We start from the raw sequence: 24282 nt of genomic DNA on the forward strand, positions 1-24282 counted from the left end.
TAAACGAGTTTCATAACTGACTGCGAATTGTATCGATTTAATTAATTTCAGAGACAGGTTAAATAACCACAAGGAACTTAGTAAATAGTAAATTATTGAAGTCATACATTGTCCAGAGTTTAAGTATCAAATTAAGTATCAAAAATATTGTGTTTATTCTGAGTTTTTGTGTTTGATTTAATAACTCAAAATACATACATCGCCTACACTCCTTAATTCTCTCTCGAACCATTAAGATTGTGAGTTAAAAGCTGAAAGGTTATTTTGCAAACTGTAAACTAATTGTTAGTTAAGTTTTAAAAGTCATTATTCCATACTTTTGAATGGACCACACCGAATAAAAAATGTAACATTTACTTAACTGCAAAAATTTCGATCCTCCCTTTAGCGAAAATTTCTTTATGGAACTCATTTATCGACGTTTTTATTCTAAAAGCACACCCACACGGTCACAAAATAGGGAAGAAAGTTACAGTTAATGCCTCAAGTTGCATAAAAAATGGTTCTTACTGCGAAGTTTTGAAGGCATATTTCTTTATAGCTTCCAGAACATCCCTTAAAAATATTCTACTTGTGATTGTATAGCCGTGGAATATAATAGGTTCTTCGTCGGGTCCGTCCCACGTGTCCACTAAGAAAAGAAAAAAAAAGCATGAAACAAAAACTAAATAAACAAAAAAAAACAGATAAGGGGAGATGTTACTTACATTCTAAACATCTACAACCTCTGGTCAAGGCTTGTATGTAACCTTCTATACTGCTGTCCCCAATAAGCTGACCTCCAATCAGATATCTATAGAGAAACAAAATGAATATTCCAAGTTCTATAATAAGTTTTTTATTTCCAATGAGCTGCACAATCGGTCTTGCCGATGAGCAGACCTAGTGCGTTCTCCAGAGGTGGTATCCACTCTTTCAGGACCACCACAATGGGTGAGATACATGTTTATTTGGACGTCTAGTTTCTGCCACACTAGATGGCAGCACCGAGACTCTATTTGGATGCTGCACTAGGAATTTAATTTTGCCGGAAATGCCAAGAGCCAATAAGGCACTCCAGGGATCTTTTACATGCCGCATAATCATACGACATGGCCGCTGAGGATTTTCTACATCCCGAAAACCGGTGTCTGGGCCGGGGATCGAACCCGCAGACTTGGGCTCAGAAGGCCGACGACAAACCAACTGCGCCACACAGCCACAGTTCTATAATAAGTGAACGGCATAAAAAAAGTATTCTTTAAGAAAGAAAAAAGTTTTTCATATTTTGTAAACCGATGTTTGTATAGTTTGTCTACTGTAAGAACTCCCCCAAACACGAAGTCTGAGGTCGTCTGCTGCTCTGGAAACAAGAATAGCGCATTCAGGGAGGGTAGCTTCTCTTCACTAACACAATAGAAGAAAAATATTCCATTTCTCTCGCCGATCTGAGCCAACACTTGTCCTAAACAGTGACCTCCAGACGAATGGCTAGGGGAGTTATTACGCTAGACAAACTATACTGCCAATTGATTTTTCTTTTTCAAGAAGAAGAAGGTGACTTACGTGTTGTGAGAGGATGAAATGTAGTAATGCGTTAAGGGATGAGTCATATCTTGATAAATGACTCGATGTTGTTGATTAAAAACATCTTGAGCATCTGATAACATTAGTCTCTGGAAGCCTGAAACAAATTTTTATATTGTTATTCTATCTTAATATGCGGACAGTTGTTTTACCATTTCGCAAACGATTAAAACAGGGTTCCCTCTCAATTTCAGAAATTTAAAAATAAATTCCTCGATTTTTTCAGGTATGTCAGGTAAATTTTAGTGAAAATCCATACCATATTTTATCTATACCATGCAATTTTGCATCAGAAAACTTTTAATTTATTTGTAATATCAAATATTAGATTTTGTGAAGAAAGTAAGTTTCCCTAATTTATGAAAAAAAAAGAACTCACACTTTCAGGAACATGTTTATTAGCAAGTACAGCAATGTTTCAGCTACTTTTCAACATAGCCACCACCAGAATTGAGACACTTGTCGTATCGTGGAATCAAATTTTGTATCCCTCTGTCGTAGAACTCTGCCGCCTGTGAATGGAACCAACGTGTGACAGACATCTTCAGCTCTTCGTCGTTGCCAAAACGCTCACCGGAGGACAGGAATTTCTTGAGGTACAGGAAAACGGGAAAATCACTGAGAGCAATATCAGGGCTGTAGGGTGGATGATCAAACAACTCCCAGCCAAATTCTGTCAAAACAGCTGCTGTGCGTCATCCCGTATGTGGACAAGTATTGTCATGGAGGAGCACAACACCTGCAGTAAACATTCCACGACTCTTGTTTTGAATGGGAAGTCACAATTTCTGCAGTGTTTCACAGTAACGGTAGACGTCTGTCACACGCTGGTTCCATTCACAGGCTGCAGAGTTCTATGACAGAGGGATACAAAAGTTGATCCCACGATACGACAAGTGACTCAAATCCAGTGGTAGTTATGTTGAAAAACAGCTTAAGCATTGCTGTACTTGTTGCCAGTAAATATAATCCTTAAAGTGTGAGTTCTTTTTTTAAAAAAAATTCGGGAAACTTACTTTCTGGATGAGCCTCGTAGAATGAGAATGGAAACATGGAAAAGTTTCACTAAATAGTGGAATTTTATGAAATAATTTGTAATAGACGTTAAAATTATTTAAATTTGATCTCAATAACAGATTGCTGTTATTGACAATTCTAAGACTGGTTATTTTCTAGGTATGATATAGGAATTTTCCAGGTTTTTTTTGTAAAAAATTGCAACTTTCCCTGACTATTCCCTGCTTTTTATAGTTACAATAAAATTCTCTGACAATTCCAGGTTTTCCCTGTTCTCTCTGACCCGTTAAAAGAACCCAAAGAACATTTTTTTAGATAATTATGTTGATACCATATTTACTACAGAACCTAGATATCACTTAATTTTAGTGTTACGAGCTACATATCAATAATTTACACCGTTATAAGCCTGCAAAAGTCGCTGAATTTATCCCAGTATATTTTTTGGTTCCCCAAACTTACTTTCATATCACTTGACTAAACTTTGCAAGAACAGTCAGGAATGAATTAATGACGTGTTAAAATAAAATATATATCGTTTCTATAGTTATAAATAGACTAAAACACACATCGGAAGTTTGCATTGATAGTATCCTTCTGAATAATAAATGTATTTCTTCAGCGTTAACAATCAAGTTGAAACTGCTCATTTTTTATTCAATAGTTAAAGCCGTCCTACTTTATGGGTGAGAAACTTGGAAACCTACTAAATTTCAAGAGAAGACAAAAGGCCGGGATAGCCTGGTTGGCAGGGCACTGGGCCCATGTCCAAGAGTTCTTATGTTCGATCCCCGCCGGCCGAAGATTCCCCGTGTAGTAAATGGTGAATGAGGCACGTTAAATCTGTGGAGTCGCAAAGTCCTCCATGTTCCCATAACAAATCAATACCTCTGCGGGTACTGATCCAGGAGTTCCTTGTCTTCTGGATTGGGTTCAAAATTACAAGGCTACGGAGTTGAGCATTAGTAGTCGTAAACCCAAAATTGGGTCGGCTGTTCAACGACGGATATAAAATCTCAAGAAAGAGCCGTAACAGCTCAAAGGCATAGAGCGTTCGCCTTCCTATGAGGCGGTTTCAAATCCCAGCGTAAGCTGGTCGACACGAGTTCCGCATCCGGCTTGCACCGACCACAGTGCAGACGTAAAATATCCTCAGTGGTAGACGGATCACAAACTAGAGTCCCCTTGAAGTCAGTTTTACCATGGGCGGTTTTCGAAGTTTTCCTCACCATGTAATGGAATGTGGGTTAGTTTCATCAAAAAGTCCTCTACAACGTCAAATTTCTCCCAATACTTGATCCAGGAGTTCCCTTATCTTCTGGATTGGGTTCAAAATTACAAGGCTACGGAATTGAACAATGGTAGTAGTAAACCCAAAATTGGGTTGACTGTTCAATGACGGTTATAATATAAATTTCAAGAAAACTTCTTTCAAACTAAAGCTCCACCCAGGATTTTCAAAATCTTTTAAACTTACGTGATTTCAAATGAGCAACTGTAGAGTTTGTCTACTATCAGAACTCCCCCATCCACAGAGGCCGTCTGTTGTTATGGAAACAAGAATAGCGCATTTCAGAGAGGGTAGCTTCTCCTCACTCTAGAGCTAACGTATAAATTTTATTCCTTTTCTCTCTCTGACCTGAGCCAAAACCTGTCCTAAACAACGACCTAACACCCCTATAGTTCGTCTAAAGAAAGAACTCCCCTAGCCATTCGTCTGGACTCGTGGCAGTGACTATGGTAACGAGGTACAACTTTTTCAAGTAGAGGTGTGGGATCAATGTTTAGGTCAGGTTTCGGGTTGGTGAGAAAAAGTAAATCTTTTTCTTCAGTCTATTGTGTTAGCTCTAGAGTGAAGAGAAGCTACCCTCCCTGAAATACGCTATTCTTGTTCCCATAGCAGCAGACGGCCTCAGACTTAGTGGCGGGGGGAGTTCTTACCGTAGGCAAACTATACCTGAAATACCTCGATACCATATTCACCGCCTTGTGTCTAGACGAATGGCTAGGGGAGTCCTTACTCTAGACAAACTGTACCGAGGGGCCAAAACGAGACTGAGGAAATAGAAGATGGGGCGTGGATGGGACATATTCCACTTCCTCGTGTCACATGAGGGATGAAGGAAACTAATTAGGCGAAGTGGGTGAAAAATTGCCCTCAGCTAGAGAGTCTGCAAGCGATGGAGGACGCCATACTACGGGATAATCTTTTCATTGCAAAATTCTCTTGCATCTCCGCAAGTAATTTGAAATTCAAAGTATAGAAAAAGAGAGTGCAAGCAAACCTAAAGTAAGTCATAATGTTTCAAATACTGAAAAGAAAGTTTCAAAATATCAAAATGAAAATAAATTATGAGAAAATCTAGGATTACGCATTCTAGGATTAGGATTACTACATTCTACAATTAGATAACAGAGATAACATAGGATTACGCCAGTGTTTCCCAAACTTATGACTTTTGTGTACCCTTTCTAAATTTTTAGTAACGCTGTGCAGACTAATAAAAAAATGAATGTATTTTTTACTATAAAAAAAAATTGCACAAAATTAAAAATCACAACTGGCTGTTGACACCACTAATTATTAACTGTTAACTCTGTAAAAAGTAGCCAAAAGAAAAATACGTAATCGTAAATTTTTATGGCTAGATTTGTTTTTAAATAAAAAAATTTTGAAATTTTCGTTTGTTGCAAGATATTTCGCATAAGAACGCGCACCACACTTTGGGAAACACTGGATTACGTAATGGAGAAGTTCTTTTCCAATAATTTGTTTACATTTTGATATTATGAAGAAGAAAAAAAATCTGCAAATTACACTACATGGCTTACTGTAGATTTGTCTGAACTCACATTTTCTATATTTTAAATTAGATATGGAGTGAAAGAGCATTTGCGATGAAAATTTCTCCCGTGGTATGGAGTCCTCTTAAATGCACCAGACTGGCGTAAAAAGAATCTTAATGACTATAAATGATCAACAACGTTGATCTTTTGTTTCGTTAGTGTTTAGTATCGTTACTTTCTGACCTTCCAGTAACACATCTGTATCGACATACTTTCCTTATTAATAGTTTTCTTATGACAAGTATCGATACTATTATGCCTAGTTTCTAAGAATGTTTCGCAGGAATTTATATGTGAAGTGGTAGCATTTCATTCTTAGATTTATAAGTTTAATTTCAAATGATTTTGACGCCGCAAATAAATTTTATGTATTGATAGTCATACAATTAAGCCCTGGCAAAATGAAAATTTTATGCCTACATTCAATTTACCTGAGTAAATAAGCCTGAAAAAAAAACATGCTGGTATATAAGTAGCCTGAAGTTGCAATAAAAATGAGTAAAAATACTTAGTTGCTTAAAAACAATTAGTAAAAATACTTAGTTGCTTAAAAAAATGAGTAAAAATACTTAGGTGTAGAATAACAGTTACGGAAACTGTGTGTTCATTATTATAAATACTTTAAAGTCCAACTTTAATAAATATTTTTTTTTTAAATTGAAGTTTTCTATCACCAAAAATAAAACAAAATATTCATTAAAATAATTTTTACAGTAATCGTTACTTTTAAAACTCTTTTTCTCTACATGTATTTATTTTATGAGATACCGTAAACCGGGGCGAGTCTACCCATTTTTTCAGTTTGTCAACTTTCAAGTGGTCAAACTTTTGTAAATATTAAAGAAAAAAGGCTTTTAATAGGTGTTTCGAAATCGCTATTTATCCCTCTTTAAAGCTGTGAAATCGATTTTAGAAAATATTAACAGTTACGCTGTTACTGTATATTTTTATAAAACTGCTGACGTATGGGGCGAGTCTACCCATTCTACTAAAATTAATGTTAACATTGTAAATAATCAATTTTTACTATTAAATTGTTATTTTAGTTATTATATAGGATATTTATGAAGTAAAATTCATAACTTTATTATATATTCCATATTTTTATTCATAAAATAACACAAATTGCGTATTTGATCGATTATCACATTTTGATCACAGTTTTGTTTTTATAATCATTAACATTATAAAATAAAAAAAATTTCTGATTATTGTTGATAAAAATAAATTTAAATCAATATAAATTTACAATTAAATAATTAATAAATAATAATAATTAAAGATTATTAACAAAATCGAAATTCAAACATTGGGAATCATGAAAAATCCTTTTTCCATTCTTTTGGGAGGTAATAATAATTTATAAATAATAATTTATTTAACTTGCATTAAATAAAAAAAGTTAATTTTGTTGTATAAAAATTGAAAAAATAGGTAAAATAAACATATTTTATATTTACATTTATATTTAACCTATAAATTTTCTTATTAATGATAAATTTATCAATTCAAAATTAAAATAATATACTCAAATTCATTTAAAATGACTTAATTTTAATATAAACAAAGTTCTAAATTATATTATTATGCTTTACTAAAACTAAATACGAATGGGTAGACTCGCCCCGCGAATTCTGGTTTTTTGTTTACAACAGCAAAACTTACATTCTTTTTGTTTTTTTCCATATAAAATTAATGTAATCTTAGTCTTAGATAAGTTTATCACTTAACCAAAGTGAAAATAGTGATAATAATAATATACTTACGGAGCACCAACTAAAAGTTTGCTGATTTTCAATACAAATCTCTCAAAAGACGTTTGAACAGGTCGGTTAAAAAGGCACCAAATAAATAAAAACGGATCAAACTACTACAGCGCCATCTTCCTTAGAGTCTGAACTAAGTCCTCCGTCGGTAAATTTTTTTTTATTTGCAATTTAAAATAGTGAAAATTAAATAAAACTAAAATGGGTAGACTCGCCCCTGGATGGGTAGACTCGCCCCGGTTTACGGTACTTAAATATAAATTTAATTTTTGAAACGTACCTTCCAAAGAAAGGTATCCAGGGATTTTATTTTCATCCGGTTCATATTCAGATATTAGATCCTCGCATTCTTCAACATTTAAACGCATCTATACAAAAAAAGAAATTTTTTAACTTGTGTATTTACAAGAATAACATAGTTCTACAGATATAAATACTTATATCAGTATCTATTCATAGAAAACAGAGAGTGTCCACTACAGATGGACACGTTCATTATAAGAACTCCGCCCTTTTTTGCTTGCTAATGGGTTCACAAACTAAACAAATATTCAACAGCCCCTTTATTTCAGTTATTATGTACAAAAGTGTAAAAATTGTTACGTATAGATAAAATAAGAAACATTAAAATCTAGGAGATGATCTAAAAACAAAACATCTCCAGTATATTTCCAAATTAAAATTTTAAAAAAATGGAAAGTTATCTGTAGATGGATGACGGAAGAAATTTAGAAAACTTCCGGTGTATCCCTCCGCTCATGTTACGATGTGTGAGCAGGCTTAACATTCTAGGAAGTTTTATTTTTGTGGATTTGTGCTTAATTTTACGCGTAGTTTTACCATTCATAAGAGATTTTTGTAATTTATAAATTCTAACGCGTCGTGAACCTAAAACAAATTTAACAATTTTAATATCACAGCCATAAATAAAGTGAAAGGTTTGCCATGTTTTGAATGCTATCCCTTATTCGGCGCTATATTTGTGTTAAATAGCACCGTTTGTTATATTTTGGGTATCATCATGGCAAGCTTGGGGAGTCTTCCGAATTCATTTGTTGTTTGTTTTGTTGACAGTTGGATTGAAAGAATGCGTTATATTGAAAACATTACAGTTATAATAATACAGAATGGCGCGTTTTTTTCCCTCCAAATTTGGGCATAAAAGTTTGTCGAAAGTATTAAACCGGAAGTCTTACGGCTAATTTTGCACCCCAGTGCCATCTACGCTTAGCTTTACTGAGGCAAGCATCTATAGGTAGTATTTACTATATATGTGGTTCTCATAGCGATTATTCTCGGTGCCTATATCATGAGTCTTTCCAGGAGTCTGGCACCTCCACTTACCAATTAGGCAACTGTTTTTTATCTAATAAACCTCACTGAGAGGTTCACTTCAATATAGTTTGTCTACGGTAAAAACTCCCTCAGCCGCAAAGTCTGAGGCTGTCAGCTGCTATGGAAACAAGAATAGCGCATTTCAGGGAGGGTATAGTTTGTCTAAATTAAGAACTCCTCCAGACATTCGTCTGGACTTGTGGCGGTGACTATGGTAACGAGGTATGACTATTTCGAAAAGGGGTGCGGGGTTTTGGAGTGGTTTTGGGTCGGGTCGGCGAGAGAAAGGGAATCTCTTCGGTCTATTGTGTTAGATCTAGAGTGGAGCTACCCTCCTTAAAATGCGCCTTTCTTGTTTCCATAGCACCACACGGCCTCAGACTTTGTGGGGGGAGGAGTTCTTAGCTTAGACAAACTATAGCTTCTCTTCACTCTAGGTTTAACACAATAGACCAAAGAAAAAGATTTTTCTCGATGACCAGATCCAAAACCTGTCCTAAACAGTGACTCCACACCCCTACTTGAAATAGTTATACCTCGTTACCATAGTCACCGACACGGGTCCAGACGAATGGCTAGGGGAATTCTTACTTTAAACAAACTTTGCAGCACTCGCATAAATTGTAAACAAATCTTCGCGCTCATGGATATTTTTAAAAGTTGCTTCTTACCTGAGTTAGGCAAAGATTTTATCTGCGTTTGAGAAGGGAAAAATTCAAATAACGAGAAAATAATACTTCGTTCTCCACTCGGGAAAGAAAATGTAGAGAAATATGTCGAAATGTATAACGAAATGACTCATGCAATTATTTCAGTTAATTATACAAATATTTCGGTTTAAAAAAATTAACTATTCCTGAAAATTAAATAAAAAGTTGGAGTAATGAGATATTTATATCTTCTTAGAATAATAAATTTCTTTCGAATACCTTAATTAATAAGCTGAGTTGAAAATTTACCTCCTACAACATTTTCAACAATTATTTCAGTTAATTACACAAATATTTCAGTTAAAAAATGAACTATTCCAGTAAATTAAATAAAAACGTGGAGTAATGAGATATTTATATCTTCTCAGAATTGTCAATTTCTTTCGAATACCTTAATTAATAAGCTGAGTTGAAAATTTACCTCCTACAACATTTTCAACAATTATTTCAGTTAATTACACAAATATTTCAGTTAAAAAATGAACTATTCCAGTAAATTAAATAAAAACGTGGAGTAATGAGATATTTATATCTTCTCAGAATTGTCAATTTCTTTCGAATACCTTAATTAATAAGCTGAGTTGAAAATTTACCTCCTACAACATTTTCAACAATTATTTCAGTTAATTACACAAATATTTCAGTTAAAAAATGAACTATTCCAGTAAATTAAATAAAAACGTGGAGTAATGAGATATTTATATCTTCTCAGAATTGTCAATTTCTTTCGAATACCTTAATTAATAAGCTGAGTTGAAAATTTACCTCCTACAACATTTTCAACAATTATTTCAGTTAATTACACAAATATTTCAGTTAAAAAATGAACTATTCCAGTAAATTAAATAAAAACGTGGAGTAATGAGATATTTATATCTTCTCGGAATTGTCAATTTCTTTCGAATACCTTAATTAATAAGCTGAGTTGAAAATTTACCTCCTACAACATTTTCAACAATTATTTCAGTTAATTACACAAATATTTCAGTTAAAAAATGAACTATTCCAGTAAATTAAATAAAAACGTGGAGTAATGAGATATTTATATCTTCTCAGAATTGTCAATTTCTTTCGAATACCTTAATTAATAAGCTGAGTTGAAAATTTACCTCCTACAACATTTTCAACAATTATTTCAGTTAATTACACAAATATTTCAGTTAAAAAATGAACTATTCCAGTAAATTAAATAAAAACGTGGAGTAATGAGATATTTATATCTTCTCAGAATTGTCAATTTCTTTCGAATACCTTAATTAATAAGCTGAGTTGAAAATTTACCTCCTACAACATTTTCAACAATTATTTCAGTTAATTACACAAATATTTCAGTTAAAAAATGAACTATTCCAGTAAATTAAATAAAAACGTGGAGTAATGAGATATTTATATCTTCTCAGAATTGTCAATTTCTTTCGAATACCTTAATTAATAAGCTGAGTTGAAAATTTACCTCCTACAACATTTTCAACAATTATTTCAGTTAATTACACAAATATTTCAGTTAAAAAATGAACTATTCCAGTAAATTAAATAAAAACGTGGAGTAATGAGATATTTATATCTTCTCAGAATTGTCAATTTCTTTCGAATACCTTAATTAATAAGCTGAGTTGAAAATTTACCTCCTACAACATTTTCAACAATTATTTCAGTTAATTACACAAATATTTCAGTTAAAAAATGAACTATTCCAGTAAATTAAATAAAAACGTGGAGTAATGAGATATTTATATCTTCTCAGAATTGTCAATTTCTTTCGAATACCTTAATTAATAAGCTGAGTTGAAAATTTACCTCCTACAACATTTTCAACAATTATTTCAGTTAATTACACAAATATTTCAGTTAAAAAATGAACTATTCCAGTAAATTAAATAAAAACGTGGAGTAATGAGATATTTATATCTTCTCAGAATTGTCAATTTCTTTCGAATACCTTAATTAATAAGCTGAGTTGAAAATTTACCTCCTACAACATTTTCAACAATTATTTCAGTTAATTACACAAATATTTCAGTTAAAAAATGAACTATTCCAGTAAATTAAATAAAAACGTGGAGTAATGAGATATTTATATCTTCTCAGAATTGTCAATTTCTTTCGAATACCTTAATTAATAAGCTGAGTTGAAAATTTACCTCCTACAACATTTTCAACAATTATTTCAGTTAATTACACAAATATTTCAGTTAAAAAATGAACTATTCCAGTAAATTAAATAAAAACGTGGAGTAATGAGATATTTATATCTTCTCAGAATTGTCAATTTCTTTCGAATACCTTAATTAATAAGCTGAGTTGAAAATTTACCTCCTACAACATTTTCAACAATTATTTCAGTTAATTACACAAATATTTCAGTTAAAAAATGAACTATTCCAGTAAATTAAATAAAAACGTGGAGTAATGAGATATTTATATCTTCTCAGAATTGTCAATTTCTTTCGAATACCTTAATTAATAAGCTGAGTTGAAAATTTACCTCCTACAACATTTTCAACAATTATTTCAGTTAATTACACAAATATTTCAGTTAAAAAATGAACTATTCCAGTAAATTAAATAAAAACGTGGAGTAATGAGATATTTATATCTTCTCAGAATTGTCAATTTCTTTCGAATACCTTAATTAATAAGCTGAGTTGAAAATTTACCTCCTACAACATTTTCAACAATTATTTCAGTTAATTACACAAATATTTCAGTTAAAAAATGAACTATTCCAGTAAATTAAATAAAAACGTGGAGTAATGAGATATTTATATCTTCTCAGAATTGTCAATTTCTTTCGAATACCTTAATTAATAAGCTGAGTTGAAAATTTACCTCCTACAACATTTTCAACAATTATTTCAGTTAATTACACAAATATTTCAGTTAAAAAATGAACTATTCCAGTAAATTAAATAAAAACGTGGAGTAATGAGATATTTATATCTTCTCAGAATTGTCAATTTCTTTCGAATACCTTAATTAATAAGCTGAGTTGAAAATTTACCTCCTACAACATTTTCAACAATTATTTCAGTTAATTACACAAATATTTCAGTTAAAAAATGAACTATTCCAGTAAATTAAATAAAAACGTGGAGTAATGAGATATTTATATCTTCTCAGAATTGTCAATTTCTTTCGAATACCTTAATTAATAAGCTGAGTTGAAAATTTACCTCCTACAACATTTTCAACAATTATTTCAGTTAATTACACAAATATTTCAGTTAAAAAATGAACTATTCCAGTAAATTAAATAAAAACGTGGAGTAATGAGATATTTATATCTTCTCAGAATTGTCAATTTCTTTCGAATACCTTAATTAATAAGCTGAGTTGAAAATTTACCTCCTACAACATTTTCAACAATTATTTCAGTTAATTACACAAATATTTCAGTTAAAAAATGAACTATTCCAGTAAATTAAATAAAAACGTGGAGTAATGAGATATTTATATCTTCTCAGAATTGTCAATTTCTTTCGAATACCTTAATTAATAAGCTGAGTTGAAAATTTACCTCCTACAACATTTTCAACAATTATTTCAGTTAATTACACAAATATTTCAGTTAAAAAATGAACTATTCCAGTAAATTAAATAAAAACGTGGAGTAATGAGATATTTATATCTTCTCAGAATTGTCAATTTCTTTCGAATACCTTAATTAATAAGCTGAGTTGAAAATTTACCTCCTACAACATTTTCAACAATTATTTCAGTTAATTACACAAATATTTCAGTTAAAAAATGAACTATTCCAGTAAATTAAATAAAAACGTGGAGTAATGAGATATTTATATCTTCTCAGAATTGTCAATTTCTTTCGAATACCTTAATTAATAAGCTGAGTTGAAAATTTACCTCCTACAACATTTTCAACAATTATTTCAGTTAATTACACAAATATTTCAGTTAAAAAATGAACTATTCCAGTAAATTAAATAAAAACGTGGAGTAATGAGATATTTATATCTTCTCAGAATTGTCAATTTCTTTCGAATACCTTAATTAATAAGCTGAGTTGAAAATTTACCTCCTACAACATTTTCAACAATTATTTCAGTTAATTACACAAATATTTCAGTTAAAAAATGAACTATTCCAGTAAATTAAATAAAAACGTGGAGTAATGAGATATTTATATCTTCTCAGAATTGTCAATTTCTTTCGAATACCTTAATTAATAAGCTGAGTTGAAAATTTACCTCCTACAACATTTTCAACAATTATTTCAGTTAATTACACAAATATTTCAGTTAAAAAATGAACTATTCCAGTAAATTAAATAAAAACGTGGAGTAATGAGATATTTATATCTTCTCAGAATTGTCAATTTCTTTCGAATACCTTAATTAATAAGCTGAGTTGAAAATTTACCTCCTACAACATTTTCAACAATTATTTCAGTTAATTACACAAATATTTCAGTTAAAAAATGAACTATTCCAGTAAATTAAATAAAAACGTGGAGTAATGAGATATTTATATCTTCTCAGAATTGTCAATTTCTTTCGAATACCTTAATTAATAAGCTGAGTTGAAAATACCTCCTACAACATTTTCAACAATTATTTCAGTTAATTACACAAATATTTCGGTTAAAAAAATTAACTATTCCAGTAAATTAAATAAAAACGTGGAGTAATGAGATATTTATATCTTCTCAGAATAATAAATTTCTTTCGAATACCTTAATTAATAAGCTGAGTTGAAAATTTACCTCCTGCAACATTTTCAACAATTATTTCAGTTAATTACACAAATATTTCAGTTAAAAAATGAACTATTCCAGTAAATTAAATAAAAACGTGGAGTAATGAGATATTTATATCTTCTCAGAATTGTCAATTTCTTTCGAATACCTTAATTAATAAGCTGAGTTGAAAATTTACCTCCTACAACATTTTCAACAATTATTTCAGTTAATTACACAAATATTTCGGTTAAAAAAATTAACTATTCCAGTAAATTAAATAAAAACGTGGAGTAATGAGATATTTATATCTTCTCAGAATTGTCAATTTCTTTCGAATACCTTAATTAATAACCTGAGTTAAAAATTTACCTCCTACAACATTTTCAAGTTTTCATATTTTTAGCTTCCCTTTTTTTCTTTTTTTTTAAAGCATAACTTATTTTTTTTAATTAGTTAAAAATAATTCTTTTCATTCCCCCCATTTTTAACAGGTTTTTTGAATTACTTTTACTTTAGAAAAATAAGTATCTCCTTTCAAAATGCTTAACAATATTAACTTATTACATACATTTTATACTGACCAACGTTTGATTAAAAATATTTTCTTCATAAGAAGTCTTTAGAGACATGAGTAAAATTTTCTGTCAAATTGTTCAAATATTTTTCGGAAAAGGTGCGTACTATAATGAAAATAAGGGGTAAAAAGATTTTTAAATAAAGCCATGACATAAAGAAACAAATCTATGACATATTCATTTCCTTTTAGTTAATTTCTTATGAAGATTTTTTTATAACATAAATCATATTTATTAAAACTTAAAACTGTGGGTGATATAAATATTTATTTTAATGTTTCCTAAATTTGTCTTGGAAAATTCCGATATTTTCCTATGCTCTTGCTGCTATTACTGTTATTTTATTATATTATAACAGTCGTTGAACAGCCGGCCCAGTTTAGAGTTTACGGCTCACAATGTTCAACTCCATAGCTTTTTAATTTTGAACCCAATCCAGAAGACAAGGGAACTCCTGGATCAGTACCCCCAGAGGTATGATTTTTTATGGGAACATGGAGGACTTCGTGACTCGACAGATTTAACATGCACCAGTTAACATTGAACATTTCTTCAGCGGCCTGGATTTGAACTCCCGTTCTTACGAACACGAGTTCAACGCACTACCTATCCCGCCCCATTACTGTTATTTTTGTATATCCGAAATTATTAATCTGCTCTTTTTTTGTTTCGTTATTAATTTTGTCGTTTATTTTTCTATTTACTTATTCTTTCATGCTATACTTCATTAGTTTCATAGCTTATAATATATGTTTATTCACAATTTTATAACAACTTTAGCTATTTCTATTCTCGTCTTCAACAATTATTTTTTTATTTATTTTACCATTAACTTTTTTTTAAATTCAATTTATTTACACTACTAAGAAAATGGTGGAAAAGATAATATGAAAATTATTAAATTTATTGTGACTCTAAAATCATGAGGATTTTTTTTTTCTTAGTACAAAAACACATTTAGTAACTTAAGGCAACTTAATTTTACACGATTAATCTATTTTGATAAGAACGGTCCAGAGAAAAACAGGATAAGCAAAAAGGAGGTGTGTGTATTGATTTATGTTCTGCTTCAAAAATGAGACATAAAAAACTTTTCGAAATTTTTTTCTTCAAGTATTCATTAGTTTTTAAGATTTCAAAAGAATTTTTAAGTTGCTGGAATTATATAATAGTCTCATTTGTTACAACTTTTTGTTGTTGTTGTTGTTGTTTGTAATTTGTTTTAAAAGTTCAAACATTTATTATTAGATTGTTATACATTTCGTTTGTCCGAAAGCTGTTTGACCTATTTTTTATTTATTTGTATTACTTTCTGAATTATAATAATAATTTCTTATTTCGTAATAAAAATCTTACTTTTGCTGTGAGAACTGATCGTAACAGTTTTATTACATATATATAAAAGCAAATTTTCTTATACATTATCACTAATAAACAAAAACCTTAAATGCTAATTACTAAAAAGAGCAATCTTTGAGCAATATTACAATAATGGAAAGATTACACTTGCTGATAAATATTTAAAATTAAGGCATTATAATTAAAACACATACGTATTTTGAATAATGACATTAAAAATGCATTAGGAAATTGGAAGAACTTTTAAGCATTAATGACTTTTATTTTTGAAGTTCAAGATTTTATTTCCTTTGACCTTGTACATTTTTTTTTCTTCTTTTCAGTTTCAAGTTACCAGACGATATCGATTTCAACGGCTAATAAAAGTTCTTAAACGTCTAAACGGGAAACATAAAGCCTAATGCTTCCTTATTCACGGCATGATAAATTCTTCTAGTATATTTTACAATTCATTTGATGTCACTTTCATATTTTCTGAAGTAAAACATGGAAAATGACGTTTTTTTTTTTTTTTTTTTTTTTTTTTTTTTTTTTTGTATTTTATAATAATTCTTCCCAGTCACTATCACGAAAGCTGATATTCGACTGTTAAATTTTTGGAATCAGATGAGAAGAAAATTGCCTCAAAATAAAAAAATTCTGATAAACAATGAATGTTTTGAAATAAATTTCAAAAAAGTTACACGCGAAACAATTTATTTTTAAAGCGAGAAATTGATGCTGCTCCGCCGTGACGTCACAGACTGAAATCAGAAGCTCGGAGCGGCACGAGTCTCTCCTTCAAGGGAGTGACCTAGCCCTTCTATTCACTCTTTAGCCCTGCTTCAAATACTGAAAAGAACTTTTCAAAATATCAAAATGAAAATAAATTGTGAAAAGGTTACTTCGGATTACGCAACGAGAAAGTTCTTTTTTTCCAATAATTCGTTTGTATCTCGATGTTTTCAAAAAAAATTTCAGCAATTAAAACTTTATGGCTTACTCTAGGTTTACTTGCACTCATTTTTACTAAATTTTTTAATTAGTTATGGAGGTGAAATAGAATTTGCATTTAAATGTTTCTCCCACGGTATGGCTCCTCTTAAAGCTTACACACACACAAAAAAAAAAAAAAAAAAAGTTATTGCCCATCCCAGCTTTTAAAAATCAAAAATTTCTTAAAACAAAAAGAAAGGAAAAAGGGGAAAAAAGCCACTTGGTTTTACAAAGGTTATTATGAAAATGTCGAAAAAGTATTGCATTTCAATAGAAGGTCACGTCTTATTCTAAATCGTGACATTCACTAAACCTTATTTTAAAACCTTTTGAAATTTTCATGAGGCTTTGAGATTCCGTGAAAGTACGTTCAATAAACACACTATTTATGCGTTAATAAGATTCTCTTCATGAAATTTCGATTAATTTTGAAATTAATTTAAATAGTGATTAAGTCATTAATTCTGCTGGAGATATATTTTATGTTTTAAATCACCAAAATTACTTAAATCACTAAAATTATCACCAAAATCTTTTAAAAATTGTAAGCAAAAAAGCCTCTGAATAATATGATTCACTGAATAAAGTGGTTCACTTCATACATGTTTAAATTAATTAATAACATGGACTTATTGATTCAGACATAAAAACGAAATTTCGATGCTTAAGTTAATTAACAACGTGGACTCATTGATTCAGACATAAAAACGAAATTTCGATGTTTAAGTTAATTAACAGCGTGGACTCATTGATTCAGATGTGAAAATGAAATTTTGATGCTTAAGTTAATTAACAGCGTGGACTCATTGATTCAGATGTGAAAACGAAATTTCGATGTTTAAGTTAATTAACAACGTGGACTCATTGATTCAGACATAAAAACGAAATTTCGATGTTTAAGTTAATTAACAGCGTGGACTCATTGATTCAGATGTGAAAACGAAATTTCGATGTTTAAGTTACTTAACAGCGTGGACTCATTGATTCAGATGTGAAAACGAAATTTCGATGTTTAAGTTAATTAACAGCGTGGACTCATTGATTCAGATGTGAAAACGAAATTTTGATGCTTAAGTTAATTAACAGCGTGGACTCATTGATTCAGACATGAAAACGAAATTTCGATGCTTAACTTAATTAACAGCGTGGACTCATTGATTCAGACATAAAAACGAAATCTGGCTACATTCCGTCTTAGCAATTCTAATAATTTCATTTGATTAAAATGCAACATTTGGCCAACTATAAATGTGCATTGAATGTGTAATATTCACCTTTTAAAAAATAACTACCATTTTGTGAGTTCTTACATTTTGTTCCATCAGCAAGAAAACAAGTAATTCTTCTGGTCCCCATAGAGTCGAATTATTTAATGAATATCTGCAAATAAAGTTTAATTCTTTCTATAATGCATCGATTCAAAATACACAAATTTATTTATCATTTAACTAATTTAATAATAAAGGTTAATAACATTAGATTAATTCCTCACGCTGAATTATTGATCAGTGAAATTTTGGAATTATGTATTGTATTTATTTTTATTTATTTATTTTTTCTTATTTATTTCCTTTAACAAAAGAGGAGATATTAAGCAAGTTAAGTAAAACTTTTTTGAGGCGATGTGTTATTTATTTTGAACCTGCTCCTCGAGTTAATATATATATATATATATATATATATATATATATATATATATATATATATATATATATATATTAACTCGAGGAGCTTTTTTTTCTTAACTCTTTATTTATTATTCAAAATTAAACGCTTTCTCACACTTCATTATTTACATCCTGTCTTTTTATTCTATGTTTGGAATGCAAGAATTAACATTTTAAGTCTTTCCCTTTAATAAGTGTGAGAACTATATTATTCCCTCGACCGATTTAATAGGCCAATTGTATATTGATGGTTGGAGCCTATTGCTATGCCGAGCTTGGCTGTATGATTACAAAAACAGGAGCTGATTATGCATATATCATGGAATCGTTTGGCCCATTTGTCGCCTTTTTACGTTTATGGGTCGAATGCATGATTGTCCGCAATAGAGAGTCATGCTCTCAAGCAATAGTTGCATTGAACTTTTCCTTTTATGTTTTGCGACCCATTTATCCGGATTGTGAACCATCTGATACAGCTAAGTTTTCCCTTTTTTCCATAGGACGTAGCGTATCATAGGAACAAACTTGTGCCATTTTCCCTTAGAAAAAATCTCAAGCACACTGTTTTCGGGCTGCGATTTGAAGTTCTGCCAATTCTCAAAAATGTCTTAATGAAGATTGTTATGATCCATAATTTTTTTTCTTGCTTGCCACTTTGCCAAGCAGGCAGTATTCCTGCGATAATTCTAAAATGTGGGGGGGGTGGGGGGGAGTAAAAAAGCATGATAGCATCCAAATACGATTGATTCTAGATAGTATGCGATTTCACCCCCAGCCAGAAAGTAAAAATGAAGAAGACGAAAGTATAGAACTTAATTTTAAATAAACATTGCTACTATAATAACTTTAAAAATGCTAAAACATTAATTTATATCTAAGTTAGTGTAAAATCATGCTTTATAGGCCCTGATTATTATTTATAATTAAAAATAATAATGAATAACATACTCTCTCATGATTTCTTCTAATTCTGGTCTGTGTACGAGACTTCGATAGAAATGAACGAATTCATCGGGTTCGAGGGCATCTTCACCGTCTATTTTAACCTTGTTGAAATTAGCTGCCTGAAAAAATAAAAATACATTGCTACTAGATGCACATTGTCACTACGCTAGAGTGCGCCATTTTTAATATAATGATCGGATTTTCATCCAATCTTAATGGTTCGAGGAACTCATATACGCTAACTAATTAGTGCACACTATGATTTAAATTACGAGAGTCGCGATGGCTCAGTGCAGTGAACCAGGTGAACCCTCCAATGCAGTGAACCGGGTTCGAATCCCAGCCATGGCTGGTCGATACGAATTCCGCATCCGGCTTGCACCGACCACAGTGCTGACGTGAAATATCCTCAGTGGTAGACGGATCATGGGTTTGAGTCCCCTTGCCGTGAGGCTAACCGTGTGAGGTTCTCGTGGTCTTCCTCGCCATGTAACGCAAATGCGGGTTAGTTCCATCAATAAGCCCTCCACGATGACAAAACTCTCCCAATACTTGATCCAGGAGTTTCCTTGTCTTCCGGATTGGGTTCAAAATTACAAGGATTCGAAGTTGAACATTGGTAGCCGTAAACTGAAAATTCAGTCAGCTGTTCAACAACTGTTATAAAATAAAATAAATTACGAAATCACACACAAAAACGTCCTTTCTCTGAATAAGCATGCCTTTTTTTTACGATGCCTCGGATTTTTTTTACGACGCCTCGGGCTCATATCTTTTTATCAGGAGAGCGGTTGAAAATTTGAACCTCTTAATTGTTCATTAAGAGGTCATTTTATTTTATTTTATAACAGTCGTTGAACAGCAGACCGAATTTTTTGGGTTTACGACTACTAATGTTCAACTCTGTAGCCTTGTAATTTTGAACCCAATCCAGAAGACAAGGGAGCTCCTGGATCAAGTATTGGAAGAAATTTTGCCTTCGGGGAGAGCTTTTTGATGGAACTAACCCGCATTTGCGTTTCATGGAGAAGAAAACCACAAAAATCTCCCACGGTTAGCCTGACGTTAAGGGGACTCTAATCCATGATCCGTCTACCACTGGGGATATTTTTACGTCAGTACTGTGGTCGGTGCAAGCGTGTGGGATTCATATTGACCAGCCATCACTGGGATTCGATTCCAGTTAATCTAACAGTCGGTTAACCTAACGGCAAAGGAACTCTTACCCATAATCCTTCTACCACTGTGGATATTTCCCGTCGGCACTGTGGTCGGTGCAAGCCTGATGCGGAATTCGTATCGACCAGCCAATGCTGGGATTCGAACCCGTTTCACCTCGCCGGAAGGCGTTTCACGTTATTATATTCACGTTATTACAAGTATATTAACGCTTATTAAATGAATTGAATACAGCAGAGACTCACGTTGAATAATTCTCGTACTTCTCGTCTCCTCATAGAGATGTTGAGTTGCTGAAGTAAAGTCAGACACTCCTCGAATGTTAAGCTGCCATTGCCGTTAACATCTGCTTTTCTCACATGTTCTTTTATCCACCTAAACAATTAACATTTTATGCATCTAATCATAAAAAAAAACACATTGTTATACATATACAGAATATATGCTAAAATGGGAACTTGGGATGGTTGTTATTGGATGCCTGCAAGTGACGTAGTGTCGGTATCTCGATCTTTATTAGCTTGTTGAAACGTTGCATTTCTGTGACTAGTGATTTGATGATTTTAACAATCGTAAACCCACAGTAGCAGCGTTGTTATCAGTATCGGATCGGACTACTTTTAAAAGTTCCCGCTACAGAAAATCAAATTTGGGTTACCCGCTATTTTTGGGCTACAAATATATATATATATATATATATATATATATATATATATATATATATATATCCTCCTCAAAAGCTCACACGATTATATCCGCAAAACAGAGTGCTTTCTAATATTGTATCAATATAGCTAAAGCAAAATATATCAATACAATAGTGTGAGAAGCACTCAAAAAATTTTTACAAAAAAATTACACCAAATAAAATAGAACACAATAAGTAAAAATATCACGTAACAACTGAAAATAAAATATAAAGAAAAAACAGAATAAAACATGGATTGAAATCTATAAAGCGAGCAGCGAATTCAAATGAACTTATATATATATATATATATATATATATATATATATATATATATATATATATATATATATATATATATATATATATATATATATATATATATATATATATATATATATATATATATATATATATATATATATATATATATATATATATATATATATTTATATATATATATATATATATATATATATATATATATATATATATATATATATATATATATATACTAGCTGACCCGGCAAACGTTGTTTTGCCATATGAATTATTTCTTATTTCTAGAGTATGAAAATATATCTTATTTATTGTAAGTGTGTGCGTATGTGGTATATGAGTGGAAGAGGCATGGAGCGCTGTGAACGATGACAGAATGTGAAAATAACAATACACCAAATAATAGTTTTTTTTAATTTATTGTAACTTTTTTTTATGAATTATATATACAACGAATTCCGAAAATATTAGTCAACAATATTAATCTTTTAGTGCAATTTAGTGTATAATATTTTTTGTCATTCCATCTTTAGCTAACACAAATAAACCTGATGGTTTGCCCACTCGAGAGCATGCCACGTATGTTCGTGTGAAAAACATGGTGGGCTCAAACCTAAGACAGAAACGGACATTGTTTGGCCTTGTCATTGCAAGGGCCAATGTAATGGGGAACTGAATGCGTTTAAATTGAATTGGCACATCTGTGGGTATAATAGGGATTCGTGGAAGTAATATACTTTCACCCCGGAATTTGTCACTTAAAATAATAACTTCGATAGCGTTGTTCATTAATTTTTTAATGACTAATTGCGCGTCGTTGCACAGCCATGGTGGGTTCAAATTACGAAGCTAAATAACCGGAGATTCAACTTTGAGTACTAAATTATGCGGTGGTATGCCTGGTAAATCCAATTAGTTTAAAACTGTTGAAAAATTTGCAGCTTCAATGTGATCGCGAACTGCATCAACGGATATATATATATGCCACCAAGTTACCTGGCAATAACTGTTGTAGATTCATTTCGTTGACGTTCACGTTTTTTGCTGATGAAATCGCCCTTTCTGCCAGCCACTCATGATGAATGTATTGTGTGTGTACATCGAGAAATATTAGGTTATAATGAGAGCATCTTGTGAATCAATGATTGTGCAGAAATCGTCCGGTAATTTTATGCATCCAGTCTCATCCTTAGCAACTTTTCCACCACAGATATCTAACAATTGTTTTGAGAATGTTTGAGCAGATAGATTTTGAAGCATTTGGACGCGCATATTTACTTTTAGTTGAACTTTTTCAACATTACGTCACAGTGGAGATGATTTCAGACCAGCATTGATCTCATCAGCGTACGTTGAACGCGGAATGACGGGAAGTGTTTGTCTGAAATCACCTGAAGGGAGTAACAGAGAGAGCCGCCAAATAATTTTTCATTCTTTTTTATATCTTTCAATGTCCTGTTCAACGCCTCAAGCGAATGTTTGTGTGCCATAGTGATAGATCCCAGATGATAATTTTACAGTGTTTCAACACTGTGGCCATAGACAATTGCTTTTTTAAGTTGCACACTGCATCTGAATTGTTTTAAATATTTAGTGGCAGCTAAAATACTGAATGAGCTGTTCTGCCTACATCCAATAAAGTTGCCACAATTCCAGATGATGAAATGGCCAACTCGATGCCATTATTTGATCGTATTTCAGCGAGAATTAGCGATATAATAAGTGTTTTGCCAGTTCCACCTGGTGCATCCAAAAAAAAAATCCTCCTTGTCCTGCCGAAACAGCGAGCATAATGCGGTCATAAATGTTCCTTTGTTCCTCATTCATTAGTGAAATATTGCGAGTAACAATCGTTGTCATTTCTATCGTATTGTATTGAAGTTCTCATGTCATTGTTTAATAAATCAGATGCACTTCAATTTGGTGAAGGCATACCGAAATGACTGAGTGGCACGTTGGCAATAATAATGCAAAGATCCTCAATAGCAATCAGTGCTTCATTGTACATAGCATCGCTGAATGCTATCGTTAGATCGTTGCAACGTGTGCGATGTTGATACCGTATATCATCAGTCATCGAATCTTTGTGATTATCCCATAACGTTTCTATACGGACAGGAGGATATGTAGTTAATACTATAGCAAATAGTAGACGAATTTGTTTTGCGGTACAGTCTCAGCAAGCATACATTCCCACTGGTTGTCGTCTTCCAGCAAGCCGAGTGCAAGGCATGCATCTTTATACGATGGATGCTGATGTCCATCGACTTTACGTATATCTTGAATTGACAATTAGCCGGTGACATTGACCAACAACAGTCGACAATAAAAGCACTCAATCTGCCTTGGGTTGACTGTACTCTCCCCAAGGCTTTGATTTGAATAAACCGGGACATGCATCAACCGGTGTGCCTTGATTGCGGGGTGTCCATTTTTTTTGTTTGAGCCCATGTGAAATAGTATGGTACTTCTGAGTAGAGTAATGTCCATGCAAAGGCACCAAAAGCATCCGCACGATTACACAATTCAAAAAAATTCGGCTAGTGCAGTTTTTGGTGGATTTATAGCTCGGTCAATCGCTGTCTCGTTCGTGAAATATACGCTCTGACCGTTTTCAAGATGGACGGCTAAATGACTAACGGTTGGATCATGAATTGGGAATCCAAAGTTACGCCAAA

The 24282-nt window shown here is 31.8% G+C and overlaps 1 protein-coding gene across 4 annotated transcripts in view; it reads right to left on the reverse strand.

The window, feature by feature from the left end:
• LOC107439279 (1-phosphatidylinositol 4,5-bisphosphate phosphodiesterase zeta-1) overlaps positions 1-24282 on the reverse strand; it is an 80710-nt gene that overhangs the window by 27882 nt on the left and 28546 nt on the right. For all 4 annotated transcript variants that reach the window (XM_087157892.1, XM_087157890.1, XM_087157891.1 and 1 more), the window contains exons 6-12: positions 20883-21012; positions 19462-19577; positions 18157-18226; positions 7477-7564; positions 1546-1663; positions 708-793; positions 511-631 (exon numbers count right to left, since the gene is read on the reverse strand). In XM_087157892.1, the coding sequence (XP_087014018.1) occupies positions 511-631; positions 708-793; positions 1546-1663; positions 7477-7564; positions 18157-18226; positions 19462-19577; positions 20883-21012 (729 nt within the window). The remainder of the gene's footprint in view (positions 1-510; positions 632-707; positions 794-1545; positions 1664-7476; positions 7565-18156; positions 18227-19461; positions 19578-20882; positions 21013-24282) is intronic.

Source organism: Parasteatoda tepidariorum, chromosome 2, assembly GCF_982258835.1.
Source record: "Parasteatoda tepidariorum strain Cologne lab strain chromosome 2, Ptep-v5.0, whole genome shotgun sequence".
Lineage (NCBI taxonomy): Eukaryota > Metazoa > Arthropoda > Arachnida > Araneae > Theridiidae > Parasteatoda > Parasteatoda tepidariorum.